This window comes from Peromyscus californicus, unplaced genomic scaffold (genome assembly GCF_007827085.1).
Source record: "Peromyscus californicus insignis strain IS unplaced genomic scaffold, ASM782708v3 Scaffold_8__1_contigs__length_139910024, whole genome shotgun sequence".
NCBI lineage: Eukaryota > Metazoa > Chordata > Mammalia > Rodentia > Cricetidae > Peromyscus > Peromyscus californicus.
Genome location: NW_026294606.1, coordinates 27,724,734 through 27,750,221, shown reverse-complemented (window position 1 = coordinate 27,750,221; position 25,488 = coordinate 27,724,734). Strand labels below are relative to the sequence as shown.

Genomic DNA, 25,488 nt, shown 5'->3' with positions numbered 1-25,488 from the left:
TACAGGAAAGCAGTAGGTCTCGGATTCCAATCTAACCATTGGTTCTTCAGAAGTCAGACTGCTGAAGCAACACGAGTCTACAGTTTTTCATCTATCTTTTAAAATCTGGAACTATAATGCTAATCTTTACCTTGTTCTGACCAAAGAAGTGGAAACAATTTCTGTGGAAAATAAATGGATGGGAAAGGGTCACATATCAAAAAAAGGCCGATATTCTGTGACTACGATAGGGAAATGTTAGAAAATCCAAGAGTGTCTCCTCACAGGGATAAGCTATACCTTTAGTTTCTGCATGAGAAAGCTAATGGAACTCTAAAAGAGGGAGCAGAATGCAGCACACTAGAAAGATGACTCCTCTCCTCAGCACCATCTCCTTTCCCTGCTCCAGTCGCCCAGTGCATTTCAGAGCAGACCAGGAGATACATTCCCTCAGAACTGTAGGTATGATGAGAAAGAAATTCATCTTAGGTTGAGAAGAATCAGATTTCATCTATCAGAGCAAATAAAATGCCCAAAGAAGAGTTATGCATAAATAAAACACAAAAACAGAAGAACAAGAGAGACCTTAAGTAGGAAGAGGGGAAGGAAGAGAGGATCATACACAGAAAAAAAAAAAGGAGCACGAAGCATTTTCTCACAATCTATGAGCAGACCACTGACTTAAAGGATAAACGGATGGCCGAATAATATTATTTCTGAAATAATAATACATCATTAACTTCAAGATATAGAATAGACAGTGTTAAAAGCAAACAAATGACATTAAAGAGAAATGAGTTATTAAAGAAAATGTTAATGGCAAAACAGAAGAAGTTACTAGAGAGAAGTGAAGAGCCTCTCAGGGACACAGATGACATAACACAAAGGTGATTAGTGTCCCTAAAGCCAAGACCCCTCAAAATAAAACCAAAGGTATGACCATAATGTAGAGAGTCATTCGTGGTCTGTGGTTTGACATAGGCTCCTTACCTAGAACTCGTAATCAATTCAAATTTTGAATAAAGAGAAAAATGCCTGTTCATCTAGACAAACAGTGCAAATCAGCAAAAATTGAGGGAATCGTGCTGTTTTAAGATTTCTCCACGGTACCATTCAGCAGCCAAACACTGTCAATCAATATTCACACAGTCCCGAGAGAAAGGTGTCTTAATGACACGAGGCACAGCCAACCTTTACAAGGATAAGGGCAGGCAGCATAGAGTCCCAGTCATGAAGGATCTCAGAGAACATAAGAACATAAACTCCATGAAAAGTACAGTTAAGCATCTCTCAAGCTACAGTAAAGAATGAGTTTAAAAGCTTGTAAATGTAGGACCAAAAATCACTGTAAGAAAGATGAGATTTGAGTGTCAAAGGAGAAAAAGAAAGAAAATTATAGTGATTCAGTGTGTTGATCTCTCATCGCTAATTGACATAATCTAAATTAAAATATAATTTAAAAGTACATAATTACTTTATGTTTAATTGGTTTCATAATCTGAACTAATTTTGGAAGGCTCTGTTAGGAAATTATATCTCTTATGAAGAGACATTTATTTCAAGTTTAACAATTTTTTTTCTGTACAATTCAGTGTTTTTCTTCTGCTGAAAGTAAGGTTTAATACAATTAAATAGGATTTGAGTATAATTAAACATAATTCTTTGAATAGCATGATGCCACTTGGTATAAACACAAACAAATGGGAACATAGTAAAAACACAAAAATAAACCCATACAAACACAGTTAGCTAAATGTTTTGTCATAGCTTCAAAGGAAATTTCCTAGGCAAAAAATTGGCTTCAACAAAGGCTAGTAGAGCAACTGGGTATCATGTGGGAAAAGGAGCTTAGGGGTCCAGGAAGGGTCACAGAACTTAGAAGATTCAGAAGCCTGAAGAGACAGCTGATGGCCTGGGTGAGCATTTGTTGAAGGAGAACAGATTCCTCCCTGGAGTAGCTGCCTGCAGGTTGTTAGGGAACTCCTTTCTATAGTGTTGGTGAGGATGGGAGTCAGCACAGGCATTTCCGAGGGAATGACTACATGGTGCATTAATCCACTTCACGGTGTGTATCCAAAAGCATTGACGTCAATCAATATGTCAAAGAGATTTCAATGTAGTTGATGGGGGCTGGGTAAGGAACACACAGCATATAAGACACAAGAAAATGCTCTCCAGTCGTAATGGAGAAAACAATATGGAAGTATTGTTTTAGTTTTATTCTTTTTTTTACATATTACTTGAATTCCTTATTGAGAGAAGTGGCATGTTCTTGCTTTTATTGCTACCTTTCCTTTCTAACTGAAGAGGGAACTTTTATAATAGCCATTGGAAGCAGGAATGTGTATAAATCGACTCTTTTTAATCCTACAGTGAAAATTCGGTTACCAATTTCTTCTTAATTTTAATAAATATATTTTCTGAATTATTTACAGAAAGGAGAGGATGACTAAAGCTCCTATCATGTGTCAGGAAAGGTGCCCAGTGGGGCTATTACCCCAAATTCATGACTTAGGTCCAAGGGACTAGTTAAACTAGGTTTGTTCAGCTGTGGAGGGGGCAGAAGCAATGCTCTGTAAGGAAGGAAGGGAGACTCAGCCACCCAGGAAGTAGACCACCAGAGGGCTGTGCAATATGGGTTTTCTGTAGCTAGTTCCTCTGAACTGAATCATTCTTCTTAGAGGGAGGAGGGATAGTTCCTGACACTCATGAATGTAAGGGAACCTGAAAGGCTCAGAAGCTCAAAAACTTACAAGACTCACAAGGCCCCTCCAGCAAAACTATCAACTGGGGCTGCCTGCGACCTTTCCTGAGACCTCACCCATGCTGGGATGGGTTTCTTCGTGAAGCAGCTGCTTTTAGTCACATATGATCCTGTAAGACACCTCAACAAACCCCACCGATTTACAAGCTAGACTGGGCAGGACGGTTTCTTTGATCAATTTCTCTTCCCAGGAAAAGTCACATAACTGAGGGAAATATACAGGAAACAGGAGCCTCTGGTGTGTAGGAAGCTCTTTGTGACTGTGGCAGTTGCAGAACTGGCCACGCTTGGCTCTGACTGAGCACAGCCAAGGACAGTGAGCTGCCCTGCTCTGTAGCATCACACTGGGCAAATCTCCACTCTAGAGAAAAAAAAAAAAAAAGCTCACTTTCTGTGCCATTGAAAAGACAGAAAAATGGCCATGAAATTTGAGCAGAGTTTTAACTTCAGCACTGACAAGTGAAGAAGTCTGAGTGTCCTGTGTGAAACTTGAAATTTTTTTGAGTGTCCTGTTCCTTGCAGCCCAGATTTTCCATTTTATACAGTCACAATTTGTTTTGTTTCCTCTTTACACATGTAAAGGGATTTCTCTTCTCTGGTATGCACATTTTATATGGTGATGATGAAATGACTTTTCTGTTATAACCCTGCTTTATTCCATTAAATTTCATTGTTTAAAGTTATGGTCTCATAAGGCTAGGATTTTATAACTCTTTTAGAAAATAGCTTTATATGTAATCTCTCCCACAGTCTCTCAAACCAGTGACTATGAATTTGGGATAAAGTGATCTCTCTCTCTCTCTCTCTCTCTCTCTCTCTCTCTCTCTCTCTCTCTCTCTCTCTCGATTTGATCTATTTTATATCCCAGCCATAGTTTCCCCTCCTCTCCTCTAGTCCCTCCTCCCACCCCTCTTCTGTCCTCGCCCCCTAATCTACTGCTCCTCCATGCTTGTTCAGGAAAGGGCAGGCCTCCACGGACATCGACAAAACATGGCACAGCAAGTTGCAGTAAGAAGAAGCACATCCCGCTGTATTAAAGCCGGGCAAGGTGACCCAGTATGAGGAGTAGGGTCCCCAAAACCAGTCAACGAGGCAGAGACAGCCCCTGCTCCCACTGTTAGGAGTCCCTCAAGAAGACCAGGCTACACAACTGTCACATTATGCAGAGGGCCTAGGTCAGTCCCATGCAGGCTCCCTGGTTGTCAGAACATGAACTCTCTTAAGAGGTATATAGTTAAATTTTGGAAGGAGAGAATTTATTCCTAGTAAAAATCCTTTCCGGGTTTTGTGAACCACAGGTCCTCAGTTAATGGTGTCATGGTGACCAGTCTTAAGCATAGTGGACCTCCTGTGCCCCACGCACCTAGGGCCTCATCAGTGAAACTCAATGGCTACAGTATTTACTATACTGGGAGTGAAGCAGGGAGGGCCAAGTGGGGGCCCTCTGATACATTTGGATTCAATTAATATCCTAAGAAAGCAAGGGAAGAAAATTGACCCTGGGAATATAGAGATCTGTTTTTAATGTTTTCTTTTTCTGTTTTTGTGTTTTGTTTTAGTTTTGTGAGTTACATGGTAAGGCTGGGAGGGTAGATGAGCTGAAGATGAAGTTCTTAGGAGGTTATTCCATGGGCAGGCAAGCTAGCAAATCTACCTAGGAGAGAAGAAGCAGAGCTGCAGGCATCCTGCTCGCCCTTGCCTAGCTTCTTAACCTTGGTCCTCTCTGGACTTCCATGGCCCTTAAAATTCCAGAGTCACACTTGATTCATAGGAACAGAAACCCAAGCACCGTCTTGGATTTCCACAGGTCGGGATGATGGGGACTAGTTAGCCGTCTTCTGCCCAGTATTATTGGAATGTCGGACTGTCTTCCTGCAGTGCCCTTCCGCACTCAACCCCTTCATTACCAAGTGTGGGCCGATTGACTGTGTGAAACCCAACTGGTTTCAGGGGGAACATTTTCCCTGTCACTGTGGTGTTCTTGCTCTGCTCACGTGGTACCCTCCTGTTTACCACGTGGTGTTGTCTTATTGGTTTGATCATCTTTGTCCCCATGACCAGATTTCCTGTGCTCGAAAGAAGGAAGTCACCATATCAACTTGACTTTGCATTCCCAGGGCTACCACCTGCTAGGTCTCAAACCCAGGACAAATGACTAACTGAGGTGCCTAATTAATATATCAAAGCAGACCTGGCTGCCAGGCTCTCCCAGCATCCCCTCAGTCCCTACCTGTTACAGAGTATGGCTGGCATACCCCACTCCCTACCCTAAACTTCTCCAGCCCAGGAGCTGGGTTGCCCTTCTCTATATATGCAGCCATTTTGGCTACCAGGCCCTTTTTTTTTTAATCTACACTTTACCATCTTTACCTCTTGGTCAGTGGCTCCTCTATCCTTCCCACTCTCCTCACATGGCCTGGCTCAGGGTGATGCTCACTCTGAACTCTCCCAGATGTCCCTGTCTCTGACTATGCTCTCCCTCATATCTACAATAAACCCTCTCCTCCTCCACCATACCTAGGACCAGTCATGTCTTTCCTTTTTTGTTTCTTGTTTTCATTCATCACTGAGTGGCACTCGGGGAGTTCTGCTGGATAGATGAATGGATGGATGTGACATTTCTCACAAGGGTCTAACTTTTTTTCTATACCAAGACAATGGGCTACTTAGAATGCCAACGACATTTTGAAGTAGACAAATTTCTAGCACTATGTAGAAGTACAAAAGATCAAGAATGGCCAAAAGCAAACTGACAGGGGGCAGATGAGGGCTTCTTGAAGGCTGCTTGATCTGATACTTTGTTATAGTAACATGGTAAAAGACACTGCTGTACTGGACTAAGGAAAGACAAACAACAGAGTCCACAGTTGCTCCTCACTCATCTGGTCATTTCATTTCTAACCAAGATACCCCATCAGTTTGAGAGAGGCAAGAGAAACCCTTAAACAAAGGATAGTATTTCTAAAAATGTTTTCAACAAATGGTGCTGGCAAAACAGATAATTTTGTGGGGAATAAAAACCTTTAACCCCCACCTCACACCACATAGGAAAACCTCAAGATGCCTATTAGATCAATAATGTGAGAGCCCAAGTTATAAGTATTCAAAAAGGAACACTGGGTAATATATGTATGTCCTGTAAAAAAAAATCACATTTCCTAGACGCAACTATTTTTTAAAGCAGTTTAAAACTGGTGGTATGGCTAAGTGATAAGGCATTCACCTAACATTCATTAGCCCTAAATGTGATCCCCAGTACCACAAAACCTAACATAAATACATTAAAAATTGGACTTTATATCATTTAAAAAACATTCTTAGAAATGAAGCTGACAAGACAGCTCAGTGTGTAAAGAGACTGCTACAGAGCCGAGTGACCTGAGTTTAATCCCTGGAACCCACATGACAGCTACAGGAGAGAACTGACCGCCATACATGACCATGGTGTATGTCTCCTACCATCCCTCTCTCTCTCTCTCTCTCTCTCTCTCTCTCTCTCACACACACACACACACACACACACACACACACACACACACACACAGAGCAAAGCACACTCTGGTGGGAAATAATCTCTGCATGTATCTGAGAAAAGGCCTGGTTTCAGAATATACAGCACACAACACCTCCTTCTCAGTAATTAAAACACAAATAACCCAATAGGAATATGGCACAGATTTGGGAAGACAATGTACTGAAAGAAGTATGTGAATCGCCAGAAGTACATGAAAAAGTGCTCAGCATTGCTGTACATCAGAGAAAATAAAATTAAAACAGCAATTGGATACAGCTACATTCACAATAGATTGGGTAGATTTAAAAGGTTGGAATCACCAAGAACAGATGAGCCAGCAGAAAAAGTAGACCATTGTAAGTTTCTGGAGGAATGTAAAACATACAACTATTCTGTACACCGAACAGAGGGGTGCCTCAGAAAATTAAACACATACATATCCTGTAACACAGACATGCTGGCTTTAGATGTTTACTCCACACATATGAGAATATGCACATAAAAAGATGGAAGGCACAACACAGGTTGCTGAGAAAGAACTGTCATTAATGTCCAACTCATTTGGAGGCCCTGTGTGTAAGGATACCAACTAGACAGGCAAGATATGCCCGTGGGTGCCCTAGTCCCAGGCCTATTATGGGGTAATAGACCACTTTCTGATAGGATTTGATATCTGCTCCATAGAAGGGAATTCACAACTGGTTACTATAAGCCTGGTCAAAAGCCTGTCCCTAATCCAGAATCCATCTCCAATTGATAACTCCTGCCAAAGGCGTTTTCTCCAGTGGAGTCTCACTGGGTATACAAACCACACTTAAGGACAGAATCCATGCCCAACAGAAGACAGTCAACAAAAAAATGATCTCAATGGTATTTTTGGAGTTTTTTTTTTTTTTTGCTTTTTGTTTCACAATGCTTTGTCTGGGCATTTTTCCTTTACCTTACAGATCTTTCACTTATACATTTTGTTTATGGCTTTTTTTTTTTTTTTTTTTTTTTTGGTTTTTCGAGACAGGGTTTCTCTGTGTAGCTTTGCGCCTTTCCTGGAACTCACTTGGTAGTCCAGGCTGGCCTCAAACTCACAGAGATCCGCCTGCCTCTGCCTCCCGAGTGCTGGGATTAAAGGCGTGCGCCACCACCGCCCGGCTGTTTATGGCTTTTCTGTGTGTGCGAATATGTGTGTTTCATCATCTAGATGTGTGTCTTATGCTTTTTCTGTGGCTCTTTTCTTTTTGTTTGTTTGTTTGTTTGTTTTGTTCTGTTCTGCTTTGTTTTTATCTTACTTTATTATTATTGTTATTTTGATGCCCGAGAGAGAGAGAGAGAGAGAGAGAGAGAGAGAGAGAGAGAGAGAGAGAGAGAGAGAAATGATGTGGATTTGGGTGGGTAGAGAAGTAGGAAAGGACCTGGGAGGAGTTGAGGCAGGGTAAACCATAATCAGAATATACTGTATTAAAAAAAAAAAAACAACAAAAACCTATTTCCAGTTAAAAAGGAAGCCCGTGGCTGAGGAGGACATAAGCTCCAGTAAGGAAGGCACTACTGCTGTTTTGCTAAATGTACAAAGAGTGCCTGTCAAACTGCCTTCTAAATAACTATGTGAACCCCCACAGAACAGCACTGCCAGTGTTAGCTAGGGAAGTCAGCTTCAGCCGGGGAAGCTTCCCTATGCAGTGGTCAGTGATGACTGCAGAGATTCGGAACTGGTCAGAGTACAGAGAACAAAGGGCCTTGAATGTTCAGCCACACAGGGAACATTTCTATTGTTTCCAAGGCTCAGAGAACTTCAGGAAAGAATGCACAGAAAGTGTAAGAGCCAGAGGAAGGCAGGGAGTGGTGTGGTACTGACTTCCAGGCATGGGATGACTATTGAACTCTTGAACTCACAGCAGCTTCAATTACTCGTGAGAGCTCACCATAAGAATGGGCCTGTCAACATCTTGTCACGGAATGGGGAGGCCTCGAGGGACCCCACATCTCCCCGAGGATTTATACACAGATGATGTTTGAGGAGTGAGACTTCTATTCCCCTGTCATACAGCCACAGATAAGACACATATGCTCCTGTAAACAAACTCCCGCCCACACTCCCGTAAACAACCTTGATGGCCCTCATTGGGTCACACACACAGAGCCATAGGAATAGAAGAGGAGCTACTTGGGAAGTGGAAAGGAATTAGTGGGAGTTTGGAGGACAAGAGATGGTAATGAGGTGAATATGATCAAATTATATTATATACCTGTATAAAAATGTCATATAAAACTCATTATTGCATATAATCAATACATGTTAACAAAAAAATGTAAAGAGAAAAGACTTACTTAGAATGCTGATAGCAGCTGTGTAATGGCCCCAGAATGGAATCATATTGAAGGTCCATCAATAGGCAAATGGACAGATAAGTTGCAATATACAATACAATAAAATTCTGTTCATAAAGGTGAAGATTTGTGTAACAATTTATGGAGTAAGTGAAGCCAGTGTCACTCAGAATTCATGAACCTCTTTGTGTGAGGTTCCAGAGGAGGTGAGTAGAACCCACTGTAGGAAAGTGCAGCAGTGTTCCTCAGGGTGCGGGCTGATCAGGAGAAACACAAGGCGAGACCTGGAAACACCGACATTTTTCTAAGACTGGGAGTCATTCCCATCAAATGACTACATTTCCCACTTATATTTATACATGTGATAGCTATGCTTTTTACTGTATATAATTCTTTTTTAATCTAAAATTATCTCATAACTAACCATAACTTCTATAACTGTATTATAAAAGATATACTGACATAACTACTGTTGTGTGTGTGTGTGTGTGTGTGTGTGTGTGTGTGTGTGTGTGTACCCACTCTGACAATGGTAAGTACTTAGATTTACTTTTCATAATAATCATTACATTACCACAGGAAATTATTAGCTTGTGTCTTAGTAACTGAGGACTTTCATTTGGCCCTCGTTCCTCACTAACCATGTGTGAAATTACTTCAAGAGGATCAAGAGAGAAACTGAGTTCCAGCTCTCCAGTGTCTTCTTTATCATCACTGCATCCCTACTGTGTGCTATAGAGCTGGTTGGTATAGAGCTATGGTTCTCAACCTTCCTACACAGTTCCTCATGTAGTGGTGACCCCCCCATCATAAAATTATTTTGTTGTTGCTTCATAACTGTAATTTTGCTGCTGTTATGAATTATAATGTAAATATCTGATATGCAGGATATCTGGCATATGACTTCCAAAGGGGTCACAACCTACAAGTTGAGAATCACTGATATAAAGCAGGTCATTAAAAATACTCAAATGAAAGGGGTAGATGCGAGAAGGAAAAACACAGAGGAAGAAGCCAAAGAAGGAGGCAGAAAGGGAAGGAGATGAGAAGAAAACAGAGAGGGCACAAAGTGCCTGTCCTAAGGGACCCCTAGGCTATGCTGCATTGCAGCCGTCTGTCCTAGAGATGCTGGTCCCAGGAGATGAGAACAGCTCTGTCTGCACAGCTTGGAGGGAGTGCTGAAAAGCAAGCACCCGTGCTTCAGAAATAGCCTGTGTGATTACAAAATAGATGCTGTGTTGAAACTCATTCCAGGAAGCAATTCAGGGAAAGCAGACATTTAGATTGACTATGATTATCACATTGGAGAAATAGCTTGTAATAAATGTCTGTTTTTCTCCAAAAATATGGGACAAACAGGCATAAGAAATGTAACCTCGATAATTGAGAAGCCAAGCTGTTTGCCCACAGATGGAAACTTCATTACATTGCTGACTTTTACCACAAGAAAAAAATGATGTCTGAACAGTTCACTGTCCCCCATTGCCCCCACCTGAAGGGGAAGGAGTCACTCAGATAGGAAGGGTGACAGGAATTATATCTTTACGCCCAGGGAGCTCATGTGCTATGGACAGAGGACAGGATGGGGATGCATCCTGGGGCAGTATAGCATCCTGTCTGCAACAGTGGGGTCAGGCAGCCAGAAGTCCAACTCCAGTGCTGTGACCTTGGATAAGGTCAGTTGGCTTCCTGATACCTCATCCTGTCCATTGGTTATTTAAGGAACAGACATGTTTTCTCACAAGTGGTTATGCAGATATTTCTATTAGATAAATTTCTACTTTCCCACTGGCTTCTGGTAGATTTGTCAGTTGTCAAAAACGTCAATAAACAGAAGTGAAAATCTCTGGTGACAAGAGAGACCCATGGTATGTTTCACTGGGAGTGGGTTTGTCCTGACCTTCCCAAATCACTCAATTTCCCTGGTCATTCTGGATCCACAGGTGCCTTTTGCTTTCAGGAAAACCTTGACTTCAGCTTTCATTCGATTTTAGGACCTCACCATGTTGGACTGTCGTAGCATTCTTCATCAATGCAACCAGTAGATTCTCTAAAAGTTGTCTCACGGTTGTGCCTTCGGATTGAATTGTGCCCTATTTGTAGGGTTTCAGAGACTATTAGTGAGCCTGAGTCTTCAGCCATTTTCAAATGAGATATGCCTTTCCTGATATTTATGTGCATGAACCGTGGAGGTAGATGATAGTAATGGAAATATAAGCCGATAATTTTGAAGGCATAGAACTCTGGATAGGGTCTCATTTTTTCCCAGCAGCCTTTATCTAGCAATGCCAAGAGACTGGGAATTTGAGAATGAGTGATGAGAACATGATTCTTACAACCTATCAATGGAGGCTTTAACTCCCCCTTCTCAGAGGTGGCATGGACTCATATCCCTGTGCACTCTCTGATAACCTGGTAGTAATTTCCTCCACAACCACTGGAAACACTGACCAGCAATTCTATAAGTGGGGCACAAACATGGGGAAATATTCATTTTTTCTTATTCATGCTTTTTGGTAAATGAAGTTGTTTAAGACATAAGACCTATATGAGAAGATGTGACAGAGCTCTGTGGTAGGGGAAGGTGGACAGTGATGACAGGGTTTCTCTGTTGCTGTCCCTCCCTGACAAAGGGGCCTTTGTCTGCTTTATAGACCAAAGGGAAATTTGGATATTTCCTTGTATAAATCTAAAAGTTTCAAACCTAAAGATTCAAATTTCAAATCCAAAAATGTCAGGGACTATACTGTGGCTGGTTGTATGATCAGAGAATAGATTTTATACATTTAACTCTGACTTTAGGGTTCATTTGGAATGACTCGAGTGTGAAATCCTTAATTTGAGCAAATCTTAAAATGTTATCTGAATATGTGTAATTGATGTTTATTGCATGAAAATGTTTGCTCAACATGAAGCCATCATTCAAGATGGGGAAGGAAACAATTGAAATAAAGGAAGAAAGAAAACACAATATAAAACATCATCCCCTGTGGAGTTGCTTGGCAACATAGCAAAGTAATGATGATGTAACTATGTTTTTTCATCCACATATGGGAAAATCTCCTATAAATTGGAGAGAAAAGCGGGGAGAAAGATGGACCAGGTGAGAAGAGTGGTATTTTCAGTTGCTCTCTGACTGTGGTCAGGGGGCTTGGGGGTCAGAAGCAGCAACGCCGTTGTCTCAAAGGTCCGAGGAACACGAGACCTGCCTGCAGCATGGTCAGTTTGATTTACTAGTTATAGTTCAGATTTTTTTTTAAATAGCACTAAAGACTACATAGAACATCGATTGGTGGAAAAAGTTCAATCTTGAGTTAATTCCCTAAAGGCATAGTCAGAGCAAGGCATTAATGGGGATTAATGATAGCCTCGTGGCTTGATATCAGCAAAAGACCGTGGTTAAAAATAAATGTGCACACCCCAAGGGAAGCTGGGAAGTCCAGGCTGACAAAGGTGTGAAGCACTAGGATTCAAAATATATAACTTTATTGATGTTTGTTTCTTCTTTTTCATCTTCCCAAATTTCCCATTAATGTTAGCTTTTGTTTTTTTTTTATAGTTACCAAATCAAAATAGAGCATCCTGGGATCAAGGGACTATAAATGTTGAGACCCCACGGGATGAATGTTAGTTGGGCAACCTTATGTTTTCTAACTTGCTAAGTAAGCAAGCCCCAGAGGAGCACATTTCAAGCCCCTCTCCCATTACACTTTCCTCCACAGCACTTGGTAACCAGCAATTTGCATTAGATCCACCATGGGTAAAGACTTCCTGTGAATAATGACATGGCTTTTTTTTTTTTAAATATGGCACTTGTCATCCACTCCCTCTTGACACTTATTTGTTCTGTCTAGGCCCAGAGACACATGTAGTTAAATTCAAGAGGTTTCAGCATACAGTCCTGATGGAAATAAACATACAATCCTATGCTTACTTCCATCAGAAAGTTTTCTGTGTTACATTGGACTTTTCTGTTCATTTGTCTGTCTTTTCTATGAGATTATAAGCTCTACAAGGGTAGAAACTATGTTTGGTTCACCATCAAACCCCATGCCCAGATATTTGTTGAATGAATGAGTGAAGATTGAGGTTTTGCTAGCATCAGTCATCATCACCACCATCCCCACCCTCGTCACCACGCCACTCTTGTCATAAACACTGCCATCAGCATATCTGTACCACTACAACTCTCATCCTCATGATTATCCTTCCTGCCATCATCACCACTACTGTAAGCACTGCCACTACCACATCCCCATCATTATCACCATCATCACCACCATCATGATCACCACTACATCATCGTCACCACCTCTACCACCACCATCACTACCATTCCCACCCTCTGCAAATCATCCTCATCATTATTGTTGCTATTACCGGAAGCACTATCACTATCATTATCACCATCATCACCACCATTGTTACCCTCACCACACTCTCATCATTTCTGTCACTATTTCCATCATCATTACCATCATCACCACTATCACTACCACCATAATCACCAACACCACTGTCAATCATCATTATTGATCACTGCCACTATAACCATCACCATTGCTACCATACCACCAATACTATTGCTGTCTCCATCACTGTTACCACAGTTGGCATCTAATCCTCTTGGTGACCTCTTTCCCAGGGACACAGAGCCTCTTGCTACCCAGATCTTACACCTTTCTTCACTTATTCCCCTCTTGAAATCCACTTATTCTTAGGGACTTGTTCTTTTCTAGGTAACAGCCGTACAATTTGATACAGTAATTGTGCTATTGGCACCAATGTGCTGGCAGAGATGCTCTGAAGCAATATGTTTTGAAAGAAAGGACAGTGCCTAGTTCCAGCTCAGCCACTTATTTCCCATATGACCTTGAATGAATGGCATCACTTCCAAAGGCTTCTGCTTTCTCATCTCCAAGACCCTGGGGAGTCTTCTAGACCCCATGAGCTGATTTTGATATAGATTTTCCATAGACAAAGAAAATGTTCATGTAGGCAGGACATTTAGGGCTTGAACAGTGACTAAGCAGGCAGGTATCTGCAGTAAGAGGAGGTCACTGCAGCTGCTGCTGCATCCCCTGGGGAAGGTGCCAGAGCTAATCAGTCATGGGCTAGAAGCAGGCTTGACAGGTAAACACCCAGCAGTAATGACAGGCTATTGTCGCAGTGGTCCCCTTGTCCCAGAACTGCTCTGTTCTTTCAACATGTTTTTATTTTTGAGGTACTCAGAGCTCATGCCCCCTTGGGTCTCAGGGCCCATGTTCCCTGGGGTCTCAGAGCTGAGGCCCCCTGCAGTTTCAGAGCCCATGCCCTTTGTAGTGGGTATCTGAGCCACATCCTTCGGGGACTCAGAGACCACACCCAGATGCTTCACTGCAGCTGAAGACTTTCTAATGTTAGGTGAATGAAATACATTTTCAGATGGCACAACTCACCCTTAACTTTTCCTGGTATACCTCCCAGCAGTTCTCATGAAGGGTGCTATCACATCAGAAATGAGGCCATTTAAAGGGAGGAAGTATAACTCAGAACAAATAACTTTGTCTAGTTTCCTGTTTCTTCCCCCTTTCTCTCTTACATGAACCTATAATATAATATTAGTAAAATGTTGCATTCTGCATTTAGGTAATTCTAAATAAAACATCATCCATGTGAGATTATAACATCTCAGGCCCAATTCTCAGACAGTAGGATTATAGGAGTACACCTATAGGGGACAGGATGAGGATGCATCCTGGGGCAGTATTGCATCCTGTTTGCAACAGTGGGAGCCCAACAGTTGGGAAAGGCCAACAACTCCAGGCTTCTAGATGGACATTCACTATTTCCACTTTCTCATCAAAGGGAAACAATAGCAACCAAACATAACAAGAGGAGATACTGGATACATAAAAGAAAAAAACAAGAAAATGGTCCCACGAAGAGTAAAGAAGATTTCCTTGCTAACAGCGGGAATTGCAGGTATTTGACTGAACAGACAACGCTGAGGTGAGAGAGGAAAGAAGTACATCCTTGAGTTAAGTGCTCTTCCCTGCTTCACATGGTTACCAGCAGAACCAGAGCCACAGTCCATCTCTTGACACAGCCACAGCCCTTATTGTGCAAAGTGACCCCCACTGTCTTCATCAAAGAATGGAAAGCAAGGTTGAATGAGGCCTTCTGTGCAGGCAAGAAGAAGGTGTTACTTCCATTCTATCAGTAGGAAAACTGAGTACAGAAAGGATTAATGAAGCAGTCCTTTTTAGGGTGATTTGCACCCACAAGGGACATTTGGTAATATCTGGAGACATTCTTGACTGTCACAACTGGTGTGTTATGGGAAGGTGCTCCTGAAATTCCTGAGTAGATGTTACAGGATGCTGCTGGAAGGCCTATCACACACAACACCAGTACAGCAGATATCCTGTACCACAAAGATTTTTGTCTGGAAGTTGTACACAGAGAAGCCAAAGTCATATTATTGTCATCTGAAAGTTTGTCATTGTCTGTGTTCTTTTATCCTCACACATAGCCAGTTTCCTGCAATCTCCTTTCCAACCTCACATGCTATGACTGCAGGGAGCCAGTTTGTCTTTGGGTCCCAGTCATGTGCTCCTGTGTCATCTCTCTGCTTGTTCTACTTTCTTCAGGTGCCTGGCCAGAGCCTGGCTTCTCCTCCCAACAGCTTCCATGAGCAGCTGCTTTCAGGAAGGTTCTGCCTGCAGTGATTCTCATTGTGCAAGAACTGGAATCCGTGCATGGTTTGTGTGGTCCTCCGGAAGGGTTTGCAGGTCACATGCATCTCTATTCTAGCACACCTGTCCAGTGGCAGGGCTGAGATGCATTTGAAAGGGACCAGGAAAATGCCCCTGCATCAGGCTCTGTCTATCTGGGGCTTGGGTCCAGCTGGGGAGAACAACATGGCCACCTACTGTGGTGGTATTTTACTTGTACTGAAATGTGATTTTAATTGTATGTTAATAAATAAAGTTGCCTGGGGGTCAGAGCTATTAGAGCCATAGCAAGTGCATGGCGGCGGTGGCGCACGCCTTTAAGGACCTTGAGGGCGGTACATACAGGCAGTGACGAGGCAGTCACATGTTTGGGTTTACAACCAATGAGAAGGCAGAACAGATAGAGTATATAAAGACATACACACAGGAAGTAGGTCCCTTTTTCGGAGAGCTCTCTTGACTGAAGAGGATCACTGAAGCAGGAAGGGTGAGGCTCTTAGCTCTGACCTCTTGGCTTTCTTCTCTGAATCGGCTCTGTGTTTCTTATTTAATAAGACGGTTGGTTACATCTTCAACCTACCTGTGAAGTCTGATTTTGGCTGGACCAACCCAGCCTCAAGCCTGTTCTTTCCATATTTTCCAAATGCATCTTTTCACATTTGAAGGTAAATCTTTAACTGGGAAATTAGAAGGTCAGTTTTGGAGGCTTAGCATTTCAGCTTTAAAAATCACTATAGCCAAACAGGTTTTGAAAAGACTCACAGAGCTATTCTGAGGATTAAAAGAGATAGCAGAGGTGAATAGGTTTTTCCAACTATTGAGCTTTCTGTACTGTGAACAGTGGTGTGAGGGAACCAAGGGGAAGTGGAGAGATCACTACAAATTGTTCAGAGCAGTCCTCTGCCCTTTAACACCCAAGGTCACCCACTTCAGAAACTTAACCAAACCCTCACCATACTATTCTCTGTGCACATTTCTCTCTCTGGTTCCAGGCTGTGTAACTATGATGTGCATTTGCCAAATGTGAACTTAAGATAGAGGCTCTTTAGACCTAATGAAATTTTGAGGCAATTTGAGTTGGTGTCATGTGTCTCATCCAGTACCTAACACCTTCCACCTGATCAGCTGCAGCCACAGACAGTCTGAGTTAGATTGTCTCTTTTTGCTTTACTTCTGCACTGCTTTGCATGGGCCTGTGATCTCCACATTTGGTGGAAGTGCACACAGTGGGTGCATAAGGTCAGGTTGAAGACCATGCTGTTTTAAAATGCTTAAGAGGGAAACAACTCACATCCCATCACTCCTACATATTGCTTCTCTCTTCACTGCAACCTGTCATGGTTGCTTCTAAGTAGGGAAAAAAAGAAAGAAGAGAAATTTCTCTTCTAAGTAGGAAACATAATGAACAGGTGCAGGTCCAATAAGCATTGTACAAGGATGCTCTGTGGAAATTCCCAAAGGCTTTAGGATGAATCCTCTTTCATCAGGCAATACAAATAACATCAGAAAACAAAACTTGCTATTTATTTTATGTATTTAAATACACATGTTCATTATTTGGGGGTGAGGGGTTGAGCACCCCTCCCCCAGACTTCATCCATGTTGAGTAGACATTCTTAGCTCTTACCACCGAGCTGTGCCTCTAGCCCCAAGCTGTCTTTAGATGTTAGATTCTGCTTTCATTTTGTAAGATCTAGTGTGTCTTAAATTTACATGTAACTCAGTTCTTAACAAAATAAAAATCACTATTTTTAGCACCTAGTCAGAACGTACACATTATATCTTCCCTGGCCTAGTAATTATGTGTCAACAAAATTGATTTTGTTTGGCTGGAAAGATGCACAAACCAAAATCAAAGCTAAAATTCTTCCCAGGAAAATATTTTAGAAGATGTAAGGGCATTGGTAAGGTGATGATGTTCTCCATTGAGTCTTCCTATGTGATAAAAGTGGCCTATTGTAACTGAGGAATGCTGTGCTCCTAGACGGGGTGTGGTGCTCATTTACGCACAAAGGTTGTCTGGGTGCTATTGTCACGGTACAGTTTAGGACCACGCAGAGTCACTGAGCTAACTTCCTACCCTGGTCCTATCCTTCTTATCCACAGCCTTCTAGCTCCTCTTCAGCTATTGCACTGGGGATCTCTGCATTCTTAAAGATGTTTTGGGATCCCTCACAGTGACTAGTGTGAAAAGTAGAATGCATCTAGATGTGAACTTGGCAGACCTGGGTTCTGGCAGAAGCTTTATCACTGACAAGCTTTCACCATCCTGTTTTCTTGCTCGTGAAATGACATAAGTGATGAATGTCCACTCACTTATCTTAGAAGATTTCTGGGGAGAATCAACGCCTACTTCAAGAGAGGTAAAGCCCTGTGGTGCAGTACCATTGCATAGAAACTAGGATTATATAAAGTATTTATTTCTTTTATAAAAGGTTTATTTTATTTTTAATTATGTGTATGTATATGTGTTGGGAATGTTGTGAGTACAGGTGCTCTTAGGGGCCAGGAGAGGGGATCAGATGCCCTGGAGCTCAAGTTACAATTGCTTGTAAGCTACCTGATGTTGGTAATGGGAACTGAACTTGGGTCCTCTACGCATACTCTATACTGAGCCATCTCTCTAGGCCCAGCTATGTATTTCCTAACTGTTTCTACAGGTGTAAACATGAAAAAAATTATGTCTTATCTAGATGTCTGTATTCTTTGATGTTTGATTGACTGATCACTTGATTACAGCAATTCACATTTTTTGTCATGGTAATTTCTTAGTCTCTAGATGAGATTCTTAGCTGCTTAGGAACTGGCAAGATGGCTCAGTGGGTAAAGGCACCTGGGACCAAGGCTGGCAAGCTGAGTTCAATCTCCTAGACCCACAGGGTGGAAGGGAAGAACTGACCTCCACAAACTCTCCTCAGGTCTACATATGTGCCATGGTACACATGCATGAGCACACACATATATGCATAATACACACATAAAATAAATACATAAAATAGGATAAAAAAGAATAAGTTCTCAGTTGTTCATAGAAGTACATTATTTTGTGTGAAACAAAAACCAGGTACAGCTCTGAGTGGAAATTTTCATTTTGTAGCATATGAAAAAGTGAGAGCATTCAAGACCAACCAGGCACCACGAACCTGAACCTAACAGACAGAAGTCTGGAAAGCTAAACCATTGTTGATGTCAATGTCTCTTTATGAACTGACTCATATTCTGATGCCAGTGGCCCCCACACTAGATCTGGTCACCATCATCATCATCACTGCCACTTACCATTGCAGACCCAACACGGCTGACTTTGATGGGGTTCCCTCGGCCAGAAAGGTCCATCTGGGCTTTGTCCATTACATACAAGCAAGCATCCAGGATGCCATCTTCAAACTATTGGGGAGAAAACATCGAGAAACTATTTAATCTCCACTCTGCAAAACAAGATAGGCTGTGTGCAAAAATCAAATGCAGCCACAATCTACTGCTTAGATATATGGAGTGACCTTTAAGCATGAACTATTAAAGCGAAGGAAAGGATGTGTCCTGTTTTTACGTTTCAGTAAAATAAAGGAGAACAGAAAAGGAAGTCAGAAATATGAGCAGAACCATTAGAGAGCCAACATACTCAAGACCTACACACTGACTCAAGACTCTTTAGGACACCATACAAATTCATTAAGATCCTTCCAACAGATGGATGCATTGCCCAGAGCGCAATGATTTCCCAAAGTCACTTAGGACCCTCAAAAACAACTGGACTTCCTATTTTCTCTTATTTTATTATTATTGTTATTTATTTTTTAGATGCCTGTTTGTTTTCTAATGAGGGGAGTACAAGAAAGGATGTGGATTTGGGGTAGGTGGGGAGGTGGGGAGTCTCTGAGAAGAACTGGGGGAAGGGAACCATAATGAGAATACATTGTATAAAAAAAATCTATTCTCAATTTAAAAAATAAAAGAAAGCTGGGCAATAGTGCTGCACATCTTTAATCCCAGCAGAGGCAGAGGCAGGAGGAATCTCTGAGTTCAAGACCAGCTTGATCTACAGAATGAATTCCAGGACAGCCAGGGCTACACAGAGAAACCCTCTCTCTCTCAAAAAACCAAAAAATAAAAAAAGAAAATAAAATTTTTAAAAGAAATGGATGTCAGAAGTGTCATAGGAAGGTAGTCAGGTCCTTTTGGCTTGCATGTAAAACAGGAGGAGACCTCGTGAAGTGAAAGTCCGTGAAGATCCCCCCTTCTTTGAGACAAGGCACTTTCTAGAGCCTGAAAGGGCAGGCATCTTAGAGAAGGCCGATTGTAACAGCTCATGGGGAAGCCTGGGGAGCTAGTTCAATTTTCTTGGAAAGAAACAGTTTTCACAGGTGTTTCTAGAGTTTTCTTAAAACAGAATAAAGGAGCCGGGCGGGTGGTGGCGCACGCCTTTAATCCCAACACTCGGGAGGCAGAGCCAGGCGGATCTCTGTGAGTTCGAGGCCAGCCTGGGCTACCAAGTGAGTCCCAGGAAAGGCACAAAGCTACTCAGAGAAACCCTGTCTCGAAAAACCAAAAAAAAAAAAAAAAAAAAAAAACAGAATAAAGGCCAAATTAAAAAGAAATGACAACATGAGGATATTTTAGCTATACTGTACTATATAATACAGGAGAAGATTTTCTTCCCATATATAAACAATGGATATTATCCACCCAAGTATTAGGACAGAAACTATAATCTTAATGGCTAATTGCCATGTAATTGCTTATTAAAATCTAGCTGGAATACTGAATGTGGCATATCCTAGAGATCTGGAATATATGGTATAATATGTAATTTTGGTATACAAATAACTACTTTTTTTAAAAAAAAGATTTATTTATTATGTATACAGTGTTCTGTTTGCATGTATGACTGCAGGCCAGAAGAGGGCACCAGATCTCATCACAGATGGCTGTGAGCCACCATGTGGTTGCTGGGAATTGAACTCAGGACCTCTGGAAGAACATTCAGTGCTCTTAACCTCTGAGCCATCTCTCCAGCCTCAAATAACTACTTTTATGGTTATATAAATAGCTCATTGTTTTGGGTCTTACTAAACAGTATATCTCAGTTGTATTAGCCACTACACAGCATTAATGACACCATCAGAGAAATCATTGTTTCTCTGCATTACTGCAAACAACTGATATGGCCTGTTATTTTGTCAGAATGACCTAAGTTGATAGCCTTGTTGTATAACGACACAGAGCCCGTGATCAGGGGACGCTTACTCAAGGTCATGCTGGCCAGGTATAACATGGCTGTGCTGGGTGTCTTCCTAATTCTCCTTGATTCCCTTTTGGTGACATTTCCCATTACAGTATCACATTAGGATCATAGATGGCCTCACACTTGGTGTAGTTCGGAAGTGGTTTGGCTCTTCAGAGGAGTGGTGTTGAGTCGATAGAGCCTTTAGGCCTGAGGCTAATGCAAGGTACTGAGGTCACAGGAGCACTGATGGCCTTGGGAAGGGATTAATGCAGCCTCAGGGAGTGAATTACTTCTCTCAGAGCTGCTGCTATCCAGCAAGGCTAGCCTATGCACTTGGCCTGTAGCACACATGGTTAGTTCCCCTTTTCTTTCTCTTAATGGTGTGAAGGGGATCTTTGCAGAGGTTGACCATATGGAACTACCCAATCTGGAACTTTTAGCTGAAAGTCCCATTGTTTCATCAAAATAATGAGATAAATAAATCCCTTTCTTTTATTAAGAATCCAGCCTCAGTTTTTCTGTTGTAGTAACAGAAAACAAAGACGGCACTTAAAAGATAGGCACTCAAGGCAAAGATTACAGACAATAAACAATAAAGGTTGTGTGCCACTTAGGAAGAGGTAGGATGGTGACTAGATGGTGACTAGAGGGCCAGACATGAATTAAAACAAGTCAAGTAACCACAGAATATATCTTAACAGCACATCAGAGATGCAGATGGGCAAGCCTGAATACAGGATGCAGTTCTTAGGGGCCAGAGTGAAGCTAAACTGTGGATGCGGATAAGATAATGATGGGATCGATGGTCAGACTGTTTGAGGGACACAGGGAGATTCCACATGGGCATCAGGAGCCAGGACAGTATCATGGAACCTGGTAAGGCCCGATACCAAAAAATCTCTCCCGGGACACTCAGAGAAACAATGTCCAGTTCCAGGCATTTCTGCCAGAATCCTCTGAGAGGCAAGACACCCATCCCTTTCCTGTTGATAATCAACTAACATGTTTAGATCACAGGACATTTATGTATCTGTGGAGACAGGGCAAAGCTTCACTTTAAACCAGTGTCAAAAATACTAAGTTGTAACAGTTTGAATTACTGAATATCTTAAGGGGTTACTGTTATCTACTTTTGCCCCTAAATAGTAACTTGAAGTTACTGATGGAACTTGATGCAACTGACGGAAACACCTCTAGACACTTTCTGGGAAAAAAAAGACATGCTTTAACAAAACTGGAAGATTGAGAAACTTTCCTTAATAACTATTGTTAATGGACTCACATTTTAAAATATACACATGACTTTTCTTTCTTTTTAATTTCTTTTATTACATTTTTGCTTATTTACTGGTGTGTGTGTGTGTGTGTGTGTGTGTGTGTGTGAGAGAGAGAGAGAGAGAGAGAGAGAGAGAGAGAGAGAGAGGGGGAGGGAGGGAGGGAGGGAGGGGAGGGAGGGGAGGGAGGGAGGGAGAGAGAGAGAGAGAGAGAGGAGAGAGAGAGAGAGAGAGAGAATATGAGAATATGCTGGGGTGCTCATGTAAGATTCAGGGAAAATTGGGCTGTGTCAGTTCTCTCCTTCTACCATGTGGGGTGCTATACTAACTAGGCTCAGGCTGTTAACTCTTTTGCTGGCTTTTTGGACCCTACTCCTCTTACTTGCCCAGCCTTAATACAAGGGGAGGTGTTTAGTCTTGCTGCAACTTGATATGCCATGTTTTGTTGATATCCATGGGGAGGCCTGCCCTTTCTGAACAGAAATGGAGAAATAATAGATGGGGGTGGGCAGAAGGGAGGTGGGGAGAGGGGATGAGGGAGAGAGGAGGGAGGCGAAACTGCAGTCAGGATGTAAAATAAATAAACTAATTAAAAAATTTTGATGGCGAATGTCTTTAGTCACTGAGACATATCACTGACCCCTAATATATTAAAAAGTATATTTAAATTATTATATTAATATCACACATTATTAATATTATGTATTAATATTATATTTAAATTATTATTAATTATTATGTTTAAAATCCTTTAAAAGACTAAAAATGTCTTCATTAGCAAAGAAAAATTTTCATTCCTACTTCAGGTTGAAATAATGAGACTTCATGGTTTCTAGGATGTCAAAGAACATCTCAGTGACCGCCATGCTATCCGTAGGCGCCCTGGTCTCAGGGACATTTGCAATAAGAGGGAGATAGGTGGCTCCAGCTGATAAATTATGCAGTTTCCTCTTTAGGTCTCCGCTCCCATGCACTCTGTCTTGGAGTCTCAGATCCTGAAAAGCAGGAAATTGTGCTTTTCTAATATCGACTCACGGCACCCGGCAGTAATAAATGTGACAAAAAATATTAAGGAAAAACGTCCTTGACAATGACAAATTTTAAGTGGCTCACCTGGCCATAGCTCCAGCTTCTGCTCTTGATATCATTGAAGTCCCCATAAAATATCACTCCGATGTCATTCAGGACGTACTCTTCTCTCTCTTTCTCATCATCCAGATACACAGCATCCTCTGCATTAGGATGAAAGCACAGTTACTTTTAACCAACCACTCTGTTTCCAAACACTTGCAAGTTCATGCCATTGCTAGGCTGACATTCCATCTACTCAGAGAAAAGATCTTTTGTTCCTCAAAGCATAGCTCATTTCCCAATATTTTTAGCCACAGTGAACATAATCAGCACCAAAGATCAGTCTGTAAATGAGGACATTTGCCAGCAAAATGCTGACAAACTCCAGCTCTGGATGTCTTGAAGCACAATTAAATTGATATGTCTCATTAAACATTCTATGATGCGGGGTGCTTCATGGATTCACAATCAGATTCTGTAGTGCTCAAGCAAACTTGCAGCACAGATCAAAAAGTCATTTCCAACCTACTGAAGTTAAAAAGTAGCTCAACTGGAAATGATGTTTGAAATAAATCTGGGGACATGTTGGGATATGAAAGCATCATTTGGTTCTTCGTTGTGACCCATTGGTTTGAAGGAGGGGGGCAGACTATTGGTTCTCTCTTGATGAAAAGTCCTTATAAATGCATTGGTAGGTGTGTAAGCCCAATAAACCTGCCCAATTAGCTCCAGCCATTGCAAGGCCTTTCTGGTGGCTCTACTCTCAAGAAGGCCTTGCTCCCACCTACCTAGCCATCTGTTTGGTAATCTTCCCAGGCCCAGAAAGGCATCCTCCACACAGGCAGGATCACACAGGAGTAGATGACCTTGGGTAAATTTACATTAACTGAAATAGGGTCAATATTGGCTCTGATTGAGGGTAATGTTTATTATGTCTTTCTGGTCATCTCTCATTGGTATTAGCCTTTAGAGTTATGTCCTCTTTATTCTCTGGTTCATTAAAAGAAATCTCTCTATTTCATGTAGTATTGCTCAACTTTGGTTGAACATTACAATCACCTGGAGAGGTTTACCAATGAAATTCTCAAAGGAAAAATAAGTAAATAAATAAGTTCCTTATTTGATGTAAAGATTTGGATCTTAAATGTGCTCCAAAGGCCCATGCATTCCCAACTTGGTCTGTGGCCTGTAGCAGTATCAGGAGATCATGGAGTTTTTTATGAATCGGGGGCCTCATGGAAGAAAGTGAGGTCACAGAGAGAGTACATTTGAATGGGGTTTGGGACCCCTAGTCCCTTCCTCTCACTGTTTCACTTTCCAGCCACCATAGACAGGTTCTTCATCAGGCACGTTTGCCACAATGTTCTGCCTCACCATAACCCAAAGACAATGGTCCAAGTGACCACAGACTAAAACATTTCAACCCATAAACCAATAATAAAACTTGTTTCCTTTAAATGGATTTGTCTGGGGTATTTTGTCACTGCAACAGCAAACTGAGTAGCATGCCCATGCTGAACTCTGCATCCATTAACTCTGAACCTCCAGGGTGGGATGAGATGCAGACATCAGGGTCTTGTTTTGCATCTTAGCTACCCCCTACCCTGCCCCATGATTCTCGTCACAGTCAAAGTCATACCTGCTCCCTCACTCCTCAAAGAATGGCTGAACAATAAGCAGCAGACTTATCCTTGGTAGGCTGAGGAAACTATCAGTGTGTCATCGTGTCTCAGAGAGTCAGAATCTGCACGGCACCTAAAGGGATCCTCAGGGGAATAACAAGCAGCTTGGGGTCTGACAGGCTCTGCTGGGTCTGGTCAGCTTAGACTCCATCCTGCTCTCTCCTGTGGTTTTCACCAAAACCTTTGGGAATTCCTTCGTGAAGTTACCAGCAATTTCTTGTAGCTTTTCTTCCTAGTCTTTGCCTCTTTCTTCCCATTTGCAAGGATTCATGCAAACACAGACACACACAAACACACACACACACACACACACACACACACACACACACACACACACACAGAGAGAGAGAGAGAGAGCTATACATATACATACATTATCACATGCTCACAGAGAAAGAAGGAGAGAGAGAGAGAGAGCAAGAGAGTGCAAAAGAGTTTGTGTGGTGTGGGGGACACTTTTCATGTTATTGGGGTCCAAATCCTCAGGATGGTGTGTGTAGATTCCATGCAAATAGGACACCACTTAAAATAAAGGACTTGACAATGAAGTCCTTTATTTTAAATTGATTTTGCTACCCTGCAGAGGAGCCCTGGAAATGATCACCTGTGGGTGCCGAGGCATGACTGTCTATTTCAATGTCTAATAAACTGCACAAACTTAAGTCTCACAATTATCCAATCAAGATAATAAACATATATGTCACTGTCATAGCATCCTCGCATTTGTCTGTGATTGCTTTCTCACCATACTGTCCCCCTGTATCTTGTGGTCCTACTACCCTTAGCAACCCACTGGTTCTATAGATATGCACTATTATACTCAGCTCCAGGTGATGATACATCTTTATCTAAATCAAAAGAACATTTTAAAAAGAACAAAGGAAATGTATTATATATTTTATTTACTTGTAAATATAAAACTTTTTTATTTTAGATACT

The 25,488-nt window shown here is 41.8% G+C and overlaps 1 protein-coding gene across 1 annotated transcript in view; it reads right to left on the bottom strand.

Annotated features, from left to right (window-relative positions):
* Positions 1-25,488, bottom strand: part of F13a1 (coagulation factor XIII A chain) — a 160,634-nt gene that overhangs the window by 74,741 nt on the left and 60,405 nt on the right. Inside the window, exons 5-6 of the mRNA XM_052727628.1 lie at positions 22,910-23,028; positions 18,575-18,682 (exon numbers count right to left, since the gene is read on the bottom strand). Coding sequence (XP_052583588.1) covers positions 18,575-18,682; positions 22,910-23,028 — 227 coding nt within the window. The remainder of the gene's footprint in view (positions 1-18,574; positions 18,683-22,909; positions 23,029-25,488) is intronic.